The sequence below is a fragment of the Theropithecus gelada genome, chromosome 5 (genome assembly GCF_003255815.1).
Source record: "Theropithecus gelada isolate Dixy chromosome 5, Tgel_1.0, whole genome shotgun sequence".
NCBI lineage: Eukaryota > Metazoa > Chordata > Mammalia > Primates > Cercopithecidae > Theropithecus > Theropithecus gelada.
In genome coordinates this window covers 166,545,269-166,565,610 of record NC_037672.1, presented here as the reverse complement: position 1 = coordinate 166,565,610, position 20,342 = coordinate 166,545,269, and the positions used below count along the sequence as shown (strand labels likewise).

General features: G+C 37.5%; 1 protein-coding gene across 6 annotated transcripts in view; it reads right to left on the bottom strand.

Annotated features, from left to right (window-relative positions):
- Positions 1-5,536: 5,536 nt before the first annotated feature.
- The window catches only part of CLCN3 (chloride voltage-gated channel 3), a 101,329-nt gene continuing 86,523 nt past the window's right edge, over positions 5,537-20,342 (bottom strand). For 3 of the 6 annotated variants that reach the window (XM_025384761.1, XM_025384763.1, XM_025384762.1), the window contains 3 exons: positions 15,422-15,638; positions 10,873-10,948; positions 5,537-8,823 (listed from right to left, as the gene is read on the bottom strand). In XM_025384761.1, the coding sequence (XP_025240546.1) occupies positions 8,665-8,823; positions 10,873-10,948; positions 15,422-15,638 (452 nt within the window). In that variant the 3' untranslated portion in view covers positions 5,537-8,664. The remainder of the gene's footprint in view (positions 8,824-10,872; positions 10,949-15,421; positions 15,639-20,342) is intronic. The other 3 variants (XM_025384764.1, XM_025384767.1, XM_025384766.1) reach the window with 1 other exon arrangement.

Here is a 20,342-nt window from a genome sequence, read left to right as displayed (position 1 = left end):
GAGGAGCGTATAAGCTTTTTTCCCCTTTCTATGAAGTTCAAATTGAAAAAGCACCATCCCCCCCACCCCAGGCCATCTAGTTAAACCTCCACATTGTGTAAGATTGATGTGATTTACTCAAATAACTTCTTGACTAGCCAGTAGTTATCCAAAGTTCTTACTGTCAGCTGTCCCCTTAAAATATATTTGAGGTACTTATTTATATAAGGGTATGAGTAGACTATTAAAAGACAACACTTAGAATTTTAAATATAAGTAGCATTCCTCATCTCCCCAATTAGGCTGCAAGCTTCTTAAGGGCATATATTTTATGGATGTATATCCCCGTCAGTAACACAAACCTTTGGAATTGCACTTACTGAATAAAATGACCCTGTCACATGTTCTTAAGTGCCAGATAGAATCAAACTGGCAAGAGCTGGGAAACTGATAAGATGCCTGGGAGTTAAAGATTCTTGACTTCTCAGACAAAAAGTCTTCTGGGGTCAAAAATCTCTGCCACAACCAAAATCTGTTCCTTTCTGCCAATGGCTCATGCTGCCTTTGGAGGCAGGTAAGATGCTTTCTTCAAGGTAGGTATCTTTTGTATAATATCTTAACCAAAATGAAACTGAAAAGATCTTCAGCTTCCCTTTCATAACTGCAGGAACTTTTACAGCTCTAATGGGGAGGTCTCAGGTTTTAAGGAACTGCCATTTTAGTTAGGTAAGTAGCTCCAGGCGCTGGAACCATCTGAACTATTAACTTGTTTTATATTAAAACATTACAGTTACAGTTGGCTCACACATATTTTATTAGAAAAGATGACCAAATCACACTGGTCTTAAATAATTTTAGGCCATAAATTTTAAATAAAATGTTAGAAGTTTGAGCTTTTTTCCTCAGATTTCTTTAGTTTCTAAGGGGCTCAACTATTTCTAAATATTGCCCCTAATGTTAACACACTTTTTTAAAATATCCAAATTCATGTATCCCATTAAATATTTGTTTAACTAGAAATATTAATTTTGTCACTTGGTGATCCAACAGTCTCAACTGTGTAGTGTGTAAGATTTTTTTTTTATATGCCTTGTCAGCAATATGGATTCCAGAAGGATTTCTTATCAAGGAACAAATGAAAGGGGACAAACAAGGTGAATCGGCTTTTCATCCATTCCTCACAGAAACCTAACGTGAATGTGTATCTTCAGGAAGCTGGGCATATCAGAGCCAAGATAGAAATTAGACATACACTCTAAGAATATGGTGGTTATAATTCAGATGATACAGTTGTGAATGGGGTTTCCTGAAGACAGTAACAAGAAATGCGGATTTCCAGTCTCCAGCTCCAACCAGTTGTGTCAGAGGGCCACTAACCTGTTTTCAGGAGGCACTGTCTTCCAACTACTGAACCTTTTTCATTCAAGAGCAAGCTCCCTACAGAAGATACCAAACCTTATCTTTTTCCTTCACTAAAGGCGTAGTCCACTTAAACCTAATTCACTAAAGATTACGTACCTAGGATCTGGTCACTCAATGGCTATAGTAGCTTCCAAATGGCATCTATATACCTCTGTTCTCTGAGAACACAGTTTAAGTGCCTAGGCTCTTGAATGAAGAACTTTGATCCAATCAGGATTTAACAGAAAAGCATTACCAGTTCAAATTTAGCTAAGCTTACCTCTCAGAGTTCAATAATGGAGTTTCTATATAACCTCTCAAACATGTATGTAGGATGATAACACCCAAGGAAAAATGAAAGCTACAAAACAGATTGCTGTAAACTACTCTGCAGTGTCCTAAGACCTTTGCATTACCTCAAACACTTACCTTACCAGCTTAATGGCATTCTGTCCAAACTAGTCCTATCATAATTAATTTTAATGTCTGGCTGGACATGGTGGCTCACACCTGTAATCCCAGCACTTTGGGAGGCCAAGGTGGGCAGATAGCTTAAGGCCAGGATTTCGAGACCAGCTTGGGCAACATGGTGAAACTGTCTCTACAAAAAATACAAAAGATTAGCCAGGCATGGTGGTGCACACCTGTGGTCCCAGCTACTCAGGAGGCTAAGGTGGGAGGATTGCTTGAGCCCAGGAGGCAGAGGTTACAGTGAGCCGAGATCATGCCACTGCACTCCAGCCTGGGCGATGTACATATGTGTGTATATATATATGTAGGTGATCCCTACAATACTCTAACCTTGACTTACTCTTTCAGTGATCTAGATTAGGGATTGACTGACAAACTAGAAACTAGTACCTTCTCAGTGCCAATGAAAACCTCCCAAATCTCAACCTCAAGCATCCTACTGTCTTAACATCATCATTCATCTTTCCGTCTCTTTCCCTCTAGTAATTTTTAAACACGACAGTCCCCTACAGTTCACAAATGTAACCACCTTTTTCATTCTTCATCCACTCCATTCCTGATTCTCTTTACCGAGCCTTTAGATTCTACTCCCCATCATTACAATCACTCCCTGCATCCTCCACTCCACTGCCCTTCTCTCCATTTGTTGTATGTATCTGTTAACCTTAAGCCAGGTTTTAAAAACTGCCTATTCCTTACCAGAGTCTGCTCAGTACCAGGTGGCTGGAGAAAAAACACAACCGTGGCAGCCTGTGTTATTTTAACCTCAAGTTGGTCACGCTGGATGCCCATCGATCCTACTTTCTCATCTCTCAATCCCCAAACCCAACTCCCATCCTCAGTTTATTTCACTGAGAAAATAGGAGCAACCAAAATAACTTCAACAGAATCCCACTGCCTTACCAACTACCCCTTATACTCTGCCTTTCCTCCTTTCTATGAAGGTTGAATGTGTGTCCAAGACCCCATCCTCCCTTGCTTGCTTAAGGGCCTATTTTTCCTCTCAAACATTCCTATCATTAACAGAAAGGCTATAATTTCCTGCATCTTAAAATCTGATTGTTCTCAGATTAATTTTCCCTGTCAAACTATCAATAGCAGAAGAAGCTATAATATCCTGCATCTTAAAACTATCACGCATTACTTTCCTGGAAACCTCACAGGAAGAATTGCAATCGTCGTCTTCTTCCAATCTCTGTTGGATCCACTGCTTTCAGGCTTTGGCTTGCCACCATCGTGCTGAACCTGCTCTGGGGGAAGCTATCAGTTCTCTCTACATTGGTGCATTTTGAGCCCTCATTTACTTCACCTATCAGCAACACGTGACAGTTAATCATCGCTCCTTGAAACTATTATTCATTTGGTTTAGGGGACTACCCTTCTTGAGACAGGGTCTTGCTCTGTCACCCAGAATGGAGTGCAGTAGTACCATCGTAACTCACTGCAGCCTCCAACTCCCGGGCTCAATCGATCCTCCTGCCTTAGCCTCCTAAGTAGCCAGGACTACAGGCATATGCTACCATGCCCAACTCATTTTTATTTTTTAATTTTTTGTAGAGACCTGGTCTGTGTTTCCCAGGCTAGTCATGAACTCCTGGGCTCAAATGATCCTGCCCAACCTTGGCCTCCTGAAGTGCTAGATTTGCAGGCCTGAGCTACCACACCCAGCTTATTTTTAAATAAATCCACCAGTGGAATACCCTTCTTTGAATGTCACTACTCGCAACCCAACCTCACTGGTGGCTCCCTCATTTGCTGGCTCACCTCCCCAAATCTAAACATAAGCATGCTTCAGTGCTTAGTCCTTGTACCTCTTCTCTGTCTGCACTCAATCCGTGGTACTCTCCTGTCTCAGGATGCCGCCGCCCGGGTAGCTCTCAGGCTGGGCCTTTCTCCTGAACTCGAGTCTGATACATGCTAATGCCTATGTGACACCCCCACTTTTTGGAAGTATAAAAGACACTTAAAACAATGTCTAAAACCAAAATTTCTCTGCACACAACACCCCAGCCCCAATCTATTCTTTTTTTTTTTTTTTTTGAGACGGAGTCTGGCGCTGTCGCCCAGGCTGGAGTGCAGTGGCCGGATCTCAGCTCACTGCAAGCTCCGCCTCCCGGGTTCACGCCATTCTCCTGCCTCAGCCTCCCGAGTAGCTGGGACTACAGGCGCTGCCACCTCGCCCGGCTATTTTTTGTATTTCTTAGTAGAGACAGGGTTTCACCGTGTTAGCCAGGATGGTCTCGATCTCCTGACCTCGTGATCCGCCCATCTCGGCCTCCCAAAGTGCTGGGATTACAGGCTTGAGCCACCGCGCCCGGCCCCAATCTATTCTTAAGTCTTTCCCAACTCAGCCAGTGGCCATTCCATTGTTCTGTCATTAGCCAAAAACTTTGCAGACATCCTTGACTCCTCATCACACTCTACATCCAACCCATTCACAAGTCCTGTCTATTCTACCTTCAACATGTCTAGAATCCAACCACTTTCAGCACCTCCACCAGCTTCAATCAGGTTCAGATCTCTACCATATCTCACTTGAATTATTCCACAGTCTTCTAGCTGGTCTCCTGTTTCCACCTCTACCGCTTTATAGTCTATTCCCAGCAAAGGAGTCCGAGGGATCATTTTAAGTCAGATTATGTGACTTTTCTGCCTCACTGGCTTCTCATTTTATTTAGAATAAAAATGAAACACCTACACTCCCAACCTCTTTCCTTATCACTTTCTTCCCTCTCATCCCTCTCCAGCTAGTGACCCACTCGGTGTTCCTTGAACCTGGCAGGAGAATCCTTTGTATATAGCATTTTCCATTTTCTCTTCTTACATTTTTTTCTCGCAGATAAATGTACTTCTCTCACTTTCTGTAGGTTTCTGTTCAAATGCTTCCTTATCCCCGAGGCTTTCCCTGATCACCCTCAATAAAAATGGGGTGGGTGCACACAGGCACACACCTTCACTTTTTGTCCATTAGAAAAACTATTACCATGAGGATTCTTGACCGATTTCGTATATTCTTAACAGTGTGCAGCACATAAAAATCATGTTTTAAAAACTGCTGAACTAATCCATATGTATCACCATCTGACATACTATAGATTTCTCTTCCTGCTGGAATGAAAACTTTAAGAACATAGAATAGTGCCTGGCGACCAGTAATTGTTAAGTAAATACTCAGAGAATATAAATGATCTACTCTGAACTTTTAGTGTGTTCCTTTTTACTAAAAGCTTAATAGTAAAAGACCACATCTTACTCAAAGGTTGTTACTTACCACCCTCTTCTGGCAGCTCTATTAGCAAATGTCCAAGGTGATTTTTTAAAGACGTGTAAATAAATCGTTTTACCTCTTTTCATGCAAATAGCGTAATTTTTCTTGCAAAAAGAAAAAAAATCACTTTTGAAAGTGAGCTGAAATGATCAGTTTTCTGTAGACCTGCAGCTTTCACTGACAAACAGGGGCGCTAAACCACTGCTGGTGGTATGAACATCCTGCTGTCGATACAGCATCTATCTACTCTTCTATTGCTCCTTGCTTGCAAAGTGTAGAAATGCTTTGTAACCTGAGAGAAGCATTATAATTATTACCTTTCTGGGGCTCCCTGTGCCAGGCGTATCGGCCTACACTGCATAGGGCGGCAGTGAAGAGGGAGGGCTCTTACAGATATAATTAAAGGCCAAAACCACACATTGTCATATAGATTTTAATAGATTTTCTGATTAACTCATCACAGTAATCATTTTTACTGTAATGATATGCAGCTTTACTACACTAGTATAAATAAAAACAGATAAATACAGCTCTAGGTAACATCACAGGTTAACAAACTAAGCATTCTTTGTGAACCAAAACTGAAAACAATTATTAAGAAGAGATGCTGACACCCTTGCCCATTCTCATCATACCTTCTCAAAAAGGGTATTCAAATAAGGCGCTACAGTTATTATATTGGTAAATTAATTTGCCAATTAGCCAGGCACAACAATTTCATGGTCTCCACTATTTCATTTGGTTGAAAAGGAGACACACCTCAATGTACGAAAAAGAAAATGGAACAGATAACACCAAAGAAAACCACTGAATGCATTAAAAATACGGCACTTTTCCTGTATTTTAGCGGTAAGACACGCTAGGGATAGAAATACACCAAAAAAGAAAATTAATGCTTTAATTAATATCCACTCTGAAATGTCAGTCTCTGAAGCAAGATGGGCAATGAAAGGAGGAGCAGAAATAAAAAAGAGAAATATGGAAAATAAACTCCATGTGAAGTTTTATGAAGCTATCTGCAAAGAAACCGATTTCTCCTTTGAAGGCTTGTAACTCGAGACAGTAAGTTATCCAGCAGCCATGCTGAGGAGTTCATAGTCTAGCAATACCTTGCACAGAGGCAAATACACTTAAGACAAGTTGGAGATATACAGAACTATCATTGAGAAATGATTTTAGTCTGGATGGCCCAAAAACCTTTGAAAGGGCTATGAAGAAAACTTGAAGTCTATCAAAGGAGGGAAGTAATAAGGACTAATCTTAGGCAGACAGCACAGCTAAGAATGTTTCCCAAAATCCTGAAAATTTTGCTCAACTTTCAATCCTCACTATTATATGGCTTCATGATCTTATAAGTCTTCAGGACCTTACAGATCTTAATAGGTATATTATAATTAAGAACTAGGAAGTGAAGAATCACTTTCAAAATGTAAAAACAGCTCATTGCCAGTTGTGTTTCAGAAAATGTCTGTCTGGGCCAGGTGCAAGTGCCTCAAGCCTGTAATTCCACCACTTTGGGAGGCTTACGCAGGCAGACTGCTTGAGCTGAGGAGTTGAGACCAGCCTGGGCAACATGGCAAAACCCCATCTCTACTAAAAATACAAAAAAAGTAGCTGGGCATGGTGGCGCATGCCCGTAGTCCCAGCTACTTGGGTGGCTGAGGCGGGAGGATCACTTGAGCCCAGGTGGTCAACCCTGCAGTGAGCCAAGACCATGCCCCACTGCACTCCAGCCAAAGAAAAGACAAAAATAAAATGTCTGCTTGCAAAAACTTCATTTTCCTATCAAAAATGCATAATTACAGAATATTTAGGCCAGTCCTTTGAGTAAACTGCCTTTGCCAATTGTGAATTAAGACTGTGATTAAAACAGACAATTCCAAAAACAAAAATCCCAAATATACTCCAGTGCATTTTAACTCATCCTGCAAAAAATGTCCAAACCATCATTGACCACTTCAAATATGGATGTGACCTAGCTCGAGATTCAAAGGTTATTTTCATATTAAAATTTTAACTGCTATCTTTGCAATTCTACTGTTTTTAAATTTTTTGTTTGATTTTTTTTTTTAAGAAGGTAAACACTAACTTTTGGTTTTATTCTCCAAAGTAATGTAGTTTTTCAGTTTTCCAGTTAATGTAGTTTTCCAACTTTCCAGTTAACGTAGTTTTTCAACTTTCCAGTTAATGGGTCAAAATGGACAGGTCAGAAGACATAATCCGGAGGATGGCAGTGAAAGATCAGAGAACGGTTTATGTACACACTGGATCACAGAGAGAGAACCACAACCTCTTTTTAAATCTTTGTTCCCACTGTAAACTTTGTTCATATCTCCATATTTGTAAGTCTGAGTTATTCTATAAAAATCACATTAAAAAGGTAAAATTACTTAAGTGCAATATTAACTGATCTGTATTTTATAAATTTTAATCCATAAAAATATAAATAAGAATGGTAAATTTTTAAGAAAAAAAATATACATTTAGTGCAAGTTATGAATTACATTTCTTCTTCAGTGTCAGCCATGTGATATCTTGAGAAAAGAAAAGAATGACTGATCTAATTTCAATTTTAAAAATTCCAGTGTTTTAACATGCAATTAATACCAGATACAGCTAAACAGAATACTTCCTTCTCTTTACTGTCAAAGCAGCAGCATTTTGTTTAATTATGCTGAACAGCACTTGTATATCATAGTAGTTTTAGAAATAGAAAATTTGCATAAGACCAGGTCACATTATCCATAAAGTCTGAGAGGAAAACAAAAAAGAAAACTGTTTATCCTTTAAAACCAAGCTTCATTGTTTTCGGTTTTGAGCCACATGGCACACAATGAGAGATTTCGTTCAGGCTTCCTTCGAGATTTTACCTGTTTGATCAACCTTTGTTGTGGTGCATGTGTACTGTTCCAAGCGTTTAGTGATGGTACAAACTACATGGTTAATGGCACAAGAAACACTCCCTTCTTGTGATGAAACCTCAGTAAAATCACAGTACATCTCAATATGAGAAAGGACTGCTTCAAAAGGGTACACCGATTTAAAGAGGCTTTGTTACAGCTCAGGAGAGAGAGAGAGAGAGAAATAAAGGCTCTTCTGGAATGTAGAAAGGTAATGCTTAACTATACAATTCATGAATTAAACAGAACAGTTTTGATTTAAAAAAAAGGGCAAGACCTTGCAGTTTTATAGATGGCTCAATTCAAAGCAATCCCTCCAGAAATAGGGACTGATAATGTGTCTTTGCAATGTTGGAGCAACAGGCCAGGTGCTCGAGGACTCTGCTGTCATCTCTGTCGAGGCGCAAGCCTGCACTATCAGGCACATCCTCAGCTGAATGCATCCAGTGCAGAACAATAGGAGTTGATATACTGCTTTCTGTTAGGCGGGAAATACCTCACTCCTTTCCTTTTCTCTCCTTTCCCTCCCCAAACAACTCCTCCATTCCACCAGCATTATTTGCAAACCACGTTGCAAAAACCCGGCTTTTATATTTCCTTTCTTTTTTTGTAACGGAGGAAAAAAAAGTAGACGACTCCCTCGGGTTAAAGAGTTGTGCTATTCAACAAATAAACTTCCTCTTCTGTTTCTTCTCTCTCCTCATCTGTGAGATTCAGTTGAACATTATTGAAGCGGGGTCTTGGTTTGCCGTCTGGGCCATATGCCGGAGGATATCTTTTTTTGTTATAATGCCAAGGAGGCGCCTGAAAGGAATAAACAGAAGACTCCCATGAAATAAAAGGGAAAATAAAAGGAGAAGCTAAATCTATAGCTAAATCCTTTTCGTTGAGAGGAAGAGAGCAAAGCAAGCAGCCTGATTTTGTCTTTCCAAAAAGTACTTTATTGGTAAAGATATTAAAATTATCCAGCAACCATCCTTTGGTATAAAAAGTTACTATGGTCACTAATAGTGTGACAGCCTTTCCACTGAGAGTCTGAGGACTGCATGCCTCAATGCAGCACAGCTATTTTGATTAATGTATGCCAGCAAAAAAGTAACAAAAAATGGATGGATGTATGAATACGAAATGATACTGATCCCATCTGAGAAGGAAAATTGATTGCCATCACATGAAGAAAGCAAAAATGATGACCAAATCCTCTCAATACTTTCTCTATTTATTTATTTATTTATTTATTTATTTATTTATTTATTTATTTACTGAGACAGAGTCTTGCTCTGTAGCCCAGGCTGCAGCGCAGTGGCGCATCTCAGCACACTGCAACCTCCGCCTCCTGGGTCCCGGTTCAAGCAATTCTCCTGCCTCAGCCTTCCAAGTAGCTGGGATTACAGGCACGCGCCACCATGCCCCGCTTATTTTCAGACAGGGTTTCACCATGTTGGCCAGACTGGTCTTGAACTCCTGACCTTGTGATCCACCCGGCTCGGCCTCCCAAAGTGCTGGGATTACAGGCATAAGCCACTGCGCCTGGCCACTTTCCCTTTTTTTAACCAAAATTAACCAATTTTTCAAAGATAATTTAAGGATTGCCCACTTGTATCAGAATCTTCATGAAAGCACATACTATTGAGATAAAATGCATATAAAATGGTCAACACAGAACATCAATCCCAAACATCAGAGCCCCAAGAACAAAGCTATAAGAGAACCCAAGTTTCTAGGACACTTATCAGTGTTTTCCTTTTTTTGATTTAGGCCAGAAAAGTTAAGATACAGTGCTTTTATGAAAGTCTTAGTTGTTAATGCTTACATTAAAAGATAGGTGAAAAATCAGAAAGCAGTCCTAAAAGATTATTACAGGTGAAGCAGAAAGCGGAATGAATGAGTTGCTACGATAATATTCTGGTTAGTAGTTTTTAAAAAAAGGATGCATGAAACACTTGTGAAATATTAGCATACAACAAGAATACATAATCAGTTGTGCACTTAAGCAAACTGGGACAAGTTTCATATAGGTATGACAATTGCAGGGCAAAATAATTTCAGGCATTAATTGCTAAAGCCAGACATTTTTTATGTTATGCAGTAAGATAATTCAAATTTGTAGTCATGAAAACACTAGGACATAAAGCCAGTTAAAATGAATGCATTTGACTCTAAAAGCTGCTTATAGCATTCTAGAAACATCATACAAAAGGGACACACACATAATCTAGGTACAATTCACTAATGAGATGGCAGGACACACACTGTGACTTTGAAGATATGCAGGGTATAGCAGAAAAAGAACTAATGCTATGATCACAAATAATATACACATTACACTCTAGGTAGTGTGCCCATTAAAAAATCAATTTAACTGAAAGCAATTCTAATTGCTAAGCTCCTTTAAAATCCTTTAGGAGCTTAGATTTACCATAAGACTACCACAAGATCAGAAAACATTAAAAAAAAAAAAAAAAAGGGCTTGGGGGGATGGGTCAGACATTTTTAACCAGTCAGGAGTCTTCTGAGACCGGTGTATCCACTGAAGTAGACAGATTTGCCATATTCACTTTAAGAATGTCCAATAATATTCACTTATTCCACTACCAAACTGTTTACAGTTCTGAAATTGTAATGAAGGATTTGATGAGAGGTGTTACTTTTGCATACTTTCTATAAATGGGATTTTGCACATATCTAAATTTATCTTACAGACATATTTTATCAGATACAAATGTAATTGGCAGCATAGTAGGATATTTTTGTTCAGCAGATATCTGGGAAAGAGAGAACTCAACAGTTCACAAGTTTCATGCTTCCTGACTTCTAAGGTGTCTAATGAGGAGATCTGATATATCTAATCACCAAGGGTTCGACGTGCTGCTTTAGTTGCTCGAGATGCTCTAATATGTTCTTCTTTGTGATGATCCCCAAGACAATCCTGAAACAGATTATTATGCTAATAACTGTGTGAGAAATTAAATTAAAAGAGGTTCCAATCATAATGATAAAGAATGAGAGAAAAAATAAAAACATGAACCATAAGAATGAGTCTCGTGAACCTTAGGAAATAAAAACAAAAATGATTTAAAGTTCCAGGTTCCTTTTGCATAAATTCTACTGACTTTCAAAAGTGACATAATACTAATCTTCAATATTAGTGAGTTTTCTTTTTAAATTAAGTATTATGAAAGTTTGGAATGACGATGACTACAAAGCAAAATACAAAATAAACTTAATATTGATACATAGCTATAGACCTCTGATATGTAGAGTTTCATTTACAATGTTCTTTCCTCAGAGGAAAATATTTTTCTAATTTCTATGATGTCACAACACAGCAGCTATCATCTGGATCTACCTTCACGAAAAGGTAGGAAAAGGCTGTGAGACTTTAAAAATCCCGTGGATTTTACTATAATTTCAAATTCAAATTAAAGGCAATGTGCACTGAATAAATAATGCTGACCAAAAGAAGCACTCCCTAATGTTCAGGAGCTGTGACCGCCACTTCTTAAAGCAAGCTAATAAAATGTATTTACGATTAGGAATTAAAAGGACTTTCACTTTCTGCATTTTTTCCTAAATAACAATTGTTTCTCATTTAGCATGTCATTGTTATCACATCAAGCAAAGTAATGGACATAAATTCTCATAATGAGGATACGTGAAAATAATAAGATTGCCAATTAAAATAAAATTATGGTTACTGGTTATATAATGGAAATTAATGTGGCAATATAAACAGTGAAAATTAAAAAAAAAAAAAAAAAAAAACCTTAAAAAAACTTTAATCTTTAAATTCTGGAAGCCCATCCAAAATACCCTTCAGGATGACTGGACATTTCCCTGATGATCTCATTAAGTCAACCTCCCTGTTAAACAGCCTTCGAACATTCAGACTTGAATGATGTCACCAGGAGACTTCAAAGTAGCCTGTTCCTATAGCTATGTCCAGGTGTAAAATAGTTACTTAGCTTGATGGCTGGGGTGGGAGGTGGGGGAGCAGGAGGACAGAGAATGGGAAGGACAGAAATGGCTTCTCTGCTCATGTTTTCTCATTATTACGTTAAAAATAATGTATCGATCCTTAAAAGTTCTCAGAGCATGGGAGCAACTTCCCCCTCCAAAAAAGCTCAGAAAATGCACTATATAAAATGAACATTCACTCATTCAACAGATGTTCTTCATCGACTAAACATTTGAGTTTTTTTTTTTAAGCCATCAATTCACTTTATTTTATTGTTGTAGTCAGGAAATGTGAAAATCTTGGCAATTAATTAAATATAACACCAATTTAATTCTTACTCATGCTTTTCTATCCAATTATACAGAATGATTAATTTCAGTTAGTATCATCTACATTGTAAACTCCACCAAATCACAAAATATGCTATGAGGAAAGTTACAAATGTATAAGGACCCAGTGGCAAATGTAGAATTTTACAAAGTAATCTCTGTATTTATAAAGTAAAAGCCCTAAAAGAGGGAGAAACCTACATTAATGGAGAAGAGTGATTCGAGCATAAGTCCAGAGTGCTACTTAGTAATTTTACAGATTGGAAGGAAAATCAGTGCAAAATGTGGCTCATATAAAAGATTATTTGTTGCTTCCTTTTGGGCTAAAAACTAATGATGTAAGAGTTAACAGGGCATAACCCAGCATTTCCAAAGCATGTTCCAAGAAACACCAATTCCCATGAGTTCTTCCATATCCTTCCCTGCAACCCAAAAATAGCTGCATTTTCAAACAAGTCTGGAAAACCATGTATCCTATTACCCGCGCCCGCATCTGGGAATCAAAGAATATCAACATATTATAAATTCTGAGGAGTTCCATAGTAAAGAAACCTCAATTGTATTTAATCCAATACTTCCCAAACTCAGACAGTCACAAACTGTTTTTTTCTCAGCTACTCCTATTAACATCCTGCTAATTCCACCAAGATTAACTGATTTTGAAAAATTCTAAGTTAAAAAATAAAGTGCAGAAAATCAATAGCTAATTTAAATTTTTATAATTTACAAATATCTTTCCTTTTCATCTCTCTATTCTTTTTCTCCTTGCACCTAAGGTTCCAGATTTGTTATCTCTCTTCCTCTAAATAACTATTTTCCACTTCTAAAAATGCAGTATGAAGTACACATCAATGATAGCTATGCAGAACTTCATGGTCTCCATTAAAAACCAGAAGATAAATCATTTCTTTTCTGGGTTTTAAATAATTTAAGTGAGAAAAAAACACCCGATTTCCTAACACACTTCAGACAAAATAAAGTCCCATGAGCCACTTCCCTAAATGATCTCTTTTCTTCCCATATATGTATCAATTTATTTTCCTTGACAGAATAAGGAAAATATGATGAAAGCAATTAAATATATTCCCTTAGAAGAAAGTCCAACCCCTTCTTTCATATGAACAGGCAGGACCAGACAAAATTTTAATTAGCTATCCACCCCTTGCCCTACACACTTCGTCATTTTTACACTTTCTTTTAAACAGTTTCCTTTCTAATATCTACGCTGCCAAATACCTGGGAATTAATCAACAAACTGAAATATGAAAATTAATCCCTAAAAGTTCTGTGATCATAGTTAACCATAATTCAACAGAATAACATTTACATTTGTTAGTACACAAAAGAAAAAGCCATGCCGGGAACAGAAAACAACTTGAAGCAAATAATAGTTTGTAACAACTCAGCTTAGGTTCCAATTGAGCCACTTAATAAATAAAAGGGCTCAAGGACTAGCAAAGCTTTATGAAAAGTTACCCCATTTAGTACTGAGTTTTTAAAATTAATGAAGTTGGTGCCATTATTTATTCAAATATTACACACAAAAAAAACAGTAATAATTTATGACATACATCTCTTCTCCAATCAGTATCTGTGGTATTTAATAATTCTAAACTCCCTGCCTTTAATTAAGGGCTTTATCTCTTTAATGATTTATTTCATATTCCTGAAGTTATTTTAACTAGCACAGTGAAAAATACTAAACATAGATCTAATTCTCTAATTTCATATTTCTATTCTTAACCCAATCTAATACATTGGCCAAAAAATGTTTTAGTAGTTTAAGAAATCACAAAGAAAGAGAATTTCTATCAGTCACTTACAACGCAAAACAGTAGCAAGAGACTGGGTTTTCAAGTCGGAAAGACAGTTTGATTCCTTGAACCATGACTTGTTCACCACATGACTTTGGGCAAATTATCGAAGCTTTTTGAGCTTTAATTACTACATCTGTAAAGTAGGGATGTAACTATCTACTTTGCAGAGGTCCCGCAAAGTTAAATGAGAAAATACGAAGGTGTTCAATAAACAAATGTCCTTCCTTTTCTGTTCTTCTCCTTTCTCTGGACAGGAGTCACGTATTCTGTCACCAATGTGTTTTCTATAACATGTTAAAAAAAAAAAAAAACTGCTAAGATTCTCTAAGTGTTTAGTATTTCAACCAGTTTTACGCTGTTCAGGGTTAGCCATTCGGTTTATGCATAATCCAACACCCTCTGTTTTTCCTCTCTAGCCTTTCTGGTATTTGCCTTCAGATAAAACAACATTCTTAAGTTCAACAAGAAAGAATATATGGTGGAAATAAAGGGTCCTAAAGAAAGAAGTGTGGAGAAACAGATCCGAGGTCCAGGAAAAGAGCAGTGGTGATGAAGTAGTGTATTTGCCAAATTAATTCTGCGCATTAAGGTCTCCACAACCCCCATGACATCTGTCTCTTTCCTATATTCCTGTCAATGGAGAAACACTGGCAGTCCACGTGTAAAAGGTGGAAAAATAAATTATCAATGTATGCATTTTAAATACATGAGTATTTGTCTTTAGCAGTTATATAAATATAAAAGATTTGTATATAGAGAAGGTAGACAAAAGGAAACAAAGCATTTGTTAAAGGAGATTTTTAGCTAATTTACAAATTTCATTTAATTATATATTCTTTCCTTCATTACATGATAAATCAAATACTGGCTGAAAGAGTAAATAGCAAAATATCTAGAAACTTATTGTACTAGAAACTTATATACTAAAAATGAAACATTTACAAAAATAATACAGGGTTTTGCAGTGCTCCATACAAGTTAGGTCCACTCTTCCCCTAGGAAAAGCAGCACTCTAAGCTCAACATGCTTTCATGCTGGAGATCTTTCAGCACCTCTTTTCCAACTTTGAGGGATTATTTACAAATGCCACTGTTTGGCAAAGAGCAGGCAGATGACATCTTTCTTATTCTATAGTAAATGTGAAATTTGATTGACTGATCCTGTATTTGTGCCTATACCATACGACAGACTTTCCCACCTGGGAGCTGACTCACATGCTCCCCTAATAACTATACAGATTCCACTAAAAAGGATCCTACATTCTAGCAAGTGAACGATTCCTGTGGTACCAGACTTACCCATTGTGAGTTACAAGGCACTGCCTCAGTCCCAGCTTTCGGAAAATATCCACCACAATCTCCATTGGGGTGTGGTCTGTCACTGTAAAAGGGCTCATGTCAAGAATGCTTCGAAGCTTCAATGGCCGAGGACTTTCCGCTGGAAGAGATGGGGTGTGCTGTGCAAAACACACCCGAGAACTGCCAACAATACCTTCTTGTTTTTTCCTGGCACTTTCTGAAAAGAGAGAGGAGACCAACACCTTAAAATTGATAGATTGTTAAGTAGGCAACCTGTTTATTCAGCAATAAAAAGAAACTAATGTATCCTATGACTTCTGATCCCTTCATTTTTTCCTATCTTCTCCTTAACCAAGAAAGGAGTCAACTGAAAAGCCACTTAGCAATTTTTTATATTTGATTGAATTAGAAGTCAACAATAATATATCATCTTCATGGAAGAAAGTATTTTTTGGTAAAGTTATATCATTGTACACTTTTCTTTACTGAAGCTGTTTTCTAACTTGGGGGCTAAGGAAGTGGGTTTGGAATATGGGATTTTAAAACCTGCACAAATTCTGAGCGCCGTTTATGAAAGGAATCCATCATCAAATGAAGCCTGCCTCTGCTGAATGTTACTTATTCTGCACTGGAGGTGGCACTAAAGAGAGTTTCATCCTTGCTTTGATTATGCTGCATCCTCCATCCCTATGAATTAGCTGCTTCTTTTTCTTTTCTCATGTTAAAGTATAATTTTCTAGAAGAGTCATGAACATTACAGATGAGATGAAGCTACAATTATGCACATAATGCACACAGACTGATTTTGGGGGCTTGTTTTCTTTGTAAAGGCTTTGTTAACTTCTCTCCAGTGTGCTCTGCTTCAAGTTCTTCTGTCCTGCTGCCTACTTCCACTCTACCGTTGAAAGAAAGAAAACAAAAATCTGAATGAAACTGGTGATTAAAAAAAAAAGAAAGTCCTAGACAAGAAGTGGCAAAGACAGAGTACCTGATGTAAATGATGAGTTGATGGGTGCAGCACACCAACATGGTACAAGTATACATATGTAACAAACCTGCACGTTATGCACATGTACCCTAGAACTTAAAGTATAATAATAATAAATAAATTTAAAAAAAAAAAAAAAAAAAAGTTCAGAGATCACACCAGACGGAGAAGGAAACTCAATGAAGAGAATCTAAAAATAAAATAGTCATTCGGCTTTACGTTTCTACTTTGAGTTAGTATTAAAACTGAGTATATACAGATATGATATTTGTTATAGTGCAAATATTTTGGCCGGCCATGGTGGCTCAGGCTTATAATCCTAACACTTTGGGAGGCCGAGGCAGGAGGATCACATGCGCCCTGAAGTTCAAGACCAGCCTAGGCAACATAGAGAGACCTTGTTTCTACAAAAAAAAAAAAAAAAAAAAAAAATTAGCTAAGCATGATGGTGGTCCCAGCAAATTGGGAGGCTGAGGTGGAAAGATCACTTGAGCCCAGAAGTTCAGGGCTGCAGTGAGCCATGATCATGCCACTGCACTCCAGCCTGGGTGACAAAGCGAGACTCTGTCTCAAAAAGAAAAATTATATTTTGAACACAAATTTTACTATAAAAATATTTAAGCCATAATAAGCATCAGTCCTAAATTGAGAAGCAGATACTACTGCAAACAATGCACTGCTTTTTACTCCTTTTGAACACTACAGCCTTCTTAACCATGTTCTAACACATCTGAGTAGGAAGGCACTAAGTAAAGCCCCAGCAACTAGTACTTACTCGACCACCTTAAAAGCATGATCAGGCCGGGTGCAGGAGCTCACGTCTGTAATCCCAGCACTTTGGGAGGCCAAGGTGGGCGCATCAACGGAGGTCAGGAGTTCAAGACCAGCCTGGCCAACGTGGTGAAACCCTGTCTCTACTAAAAATACAAAATTAGCTGGCATGGTGGTGCATGCCTGTAATCCCAGCTGAGGTAGGAGAATCGCTTGAACCCGGGAGGTGGAGGTTGCAGCGAGCCAACGCCGCGCCATTGCACTCCAGCCCGGGCAACAAGAGTGAAACTCTGTCTCAAAAAAAAAAAAAAGGATCATGGCATAGAAAAGAAGTCCATTAGCAACTGACATAAATGATTTTTGAAAAATACCCATTAAGTTGCTTTAAGCTCATAACAATCTAACAACTGAATGGTGTCTGACAACTGAATAGTGGAGTGTAAAACTACTAGAAGTATCATTAATGGATTCACAAAATAAGACGTAAAGTGTGACATCAATAGTATAAAATGTGGATGGGGGAGTAAAACTCTATAATTTTTGTATGCAACTTTAGTTGTCACAAGAAATATATAGTCAAATTCAGAATGCTCTAAAACTACAATGGGGTTTGTAAATCATTTCTAACTCTAGTATAAAAGTTGAAAGAAGAATTAAAAGAACTACAGCAGGCCAGGTACAGTGGCACGCGTCTGTAATCCCAGCTGCTCCAGAGGTTGAGGAGAGGGGACTGCTGAAGCCCAGGAGTTCGAGTCTACCCTAGGCAACACGGAAGACCTCATCTCTAAAAAAATAATAACTATAGCTAAAAAATTCATTATTAGATATACAACATAAAAAGATGTGAAGTGTGATATTAAATAGAGTAACGTTCTGAATTAAAACTAACCTCAATTATCAATCTTAAACACCGACAAAGTAACAAACATTATATCGTCAATGAAATTATACTGATTTAAACATTTAATAACAAAATACGTAATTTTAGAAATTTTTAAAAAATTATTTAATGGAAAGTTTCTCCTACATACAAAGCACCAGAAGTGAACATTCAATCTCTTTGACTTAAATTTGTCGTTTAAAAAATAACACTTTTCGCCAGGTGTGGTGGCTCACACTCGTAATCCCAGCACTTCAGGAGGCTGAGGCAGGTAGATCGTTTGAGTCCAGGAGCTTGAGACCATCCTGGGCAACATGGCAAAACCTTGTCTATACAAGAAATACAAAATTTAGCCAGTCATGGTGGTGCGTGCCTGTAGTCCTAGCTAATCAGGAGAGTGAAGTGGGAGGATCACCTGATGCCGGGGAAGTCGAGGCTGAAGCGAGCTAAGATCGTGCCACTGCATTCTGGCCTGAGAAACAGGGTGAGATGCTGTCTCAAAAAAATAAATTACTTTTAATCTTTCATTTCATTTGGAAATTGTTAAGGAGAGGGATTTTAGATACTCTCCCCACACAAAAAAAATCTGAGTTAATTAGCCTGATTTAATCATTCCACAATATACACATGACATAAACATACAATTTTTATCAATTAAAAATAAATAAAATGTAAAAAACAAGTATTACTTTTACATAAATACAGTTTTTTCGTTTGTTTGTTTTTAGAGACAGGGTCTCACTCTGGACTCCAGGGTCCCAGGGATCCTCCTGCATCAGCGTTCCCGGTAGCTAGGACTACAGGTGGCATCACCACACTCAGCCAATTTTTTTTTTTTGGTAGAGACCGAGGTCTTGCTATGTTACCCAAGCTGGGCTTGATCTCCTAGTGCCAAACAAACCTCCCACCCTGGCCTCCCATTTAAAAATATTTTTGATGCTATTCATTCAAGGGCCTTTGAAATAAAGAACATTACAATTTTCATTTTCTTCATTTTTAAAAGAATATTTTTGGTGCTGTTCATTCAAGGGCCTCTGAAACAAAGAACAACATTAGTTTTTATTTTCTGATATAATTCAGGCTTTTTTTTTTTTTTTTTTTGAGACAGGGTCTTGCTCTGTCACCCAGGCTGGAGTGCAGTGGTGTGATCTTGGCTCACTGCAACCTCCGCCTCCCAGGTTCAAGTGATTCTCCTGCCTCAGCCTCCCAAGTAGCTGGAATTACAGGCATGCACCACCACACTCATGTATTTTTTTGGATTTTAGTAGTAGAGGTAGGATTTCACCACGTTGGTCAGGCTGGTCTCAAACTCCTGGCCTCAAGTGATCCACCTGCTTCACCTTCCCAAAGTGCTGGGATCACAAGCATGAGCCAACACACATGGCCTCAGACATTTGTTTTAAAAGTCTCAGCATTCCTGTTATGGCCCTAAGTAATCTGAAACATCTCATTTGGATCTAATATTTTACAACATTCTGCTTTAGTATGAAACAGGGGAATCGATCTAGTTTAGCATATTTCAACCATCTTATTTTATGAGACAGCATGGAAATTTTTTTGTCCTTCAATAAAATATTTATCATTATATAAATTATATGTATTATATAACTATATATAATACATACATTTTTAATTTATATAGAGACCTGTACACTAGGTTTTCTATATATAACCTATATATAATGTGATGTTAATATTTATATAATTATATAATTTATATATAATTATATAAAATATTTACATACATAATTTTCACATATAGATATGTACTTTTAATATATAGAGAATATATATATATCTCCCATATAAAAATTACATATATAAACATATGTAATTTTAAATTTTATATATATATAAAATGTAGTATACAGGCCTGTTTTTCCCAGTTAAAAATTAAACTGGGAAAAATTAGAGTTAAAAGTTAAAACTTTACAAAAACATACATGGGTAAAACATTTAAGGTGTGCTTAAAAAGTCATGTGACTAACATTTCTGATGACATGGCTTGACACCTCACCTACAGAAAGTACCCTCATTCCCTTAAACCAACATTATCTCCTATCTCAATATTCTCTCTCTCAAGACAGTGATGAAACTTTAAAAAATACATCCACACAATCAGTGGGATAATGAATAGTTCTTAATTTCCACACTTTAAAAACCTGCCTGGCCTTTTCCCCCTAAATTTCTATGTAAATACTGAAATTCTGACCTCCTTTTTCTTTTCTTTGGCTGGCTACTAGTAAAAACTAGAGAATGGGAATCTTAAACAATGATATTAT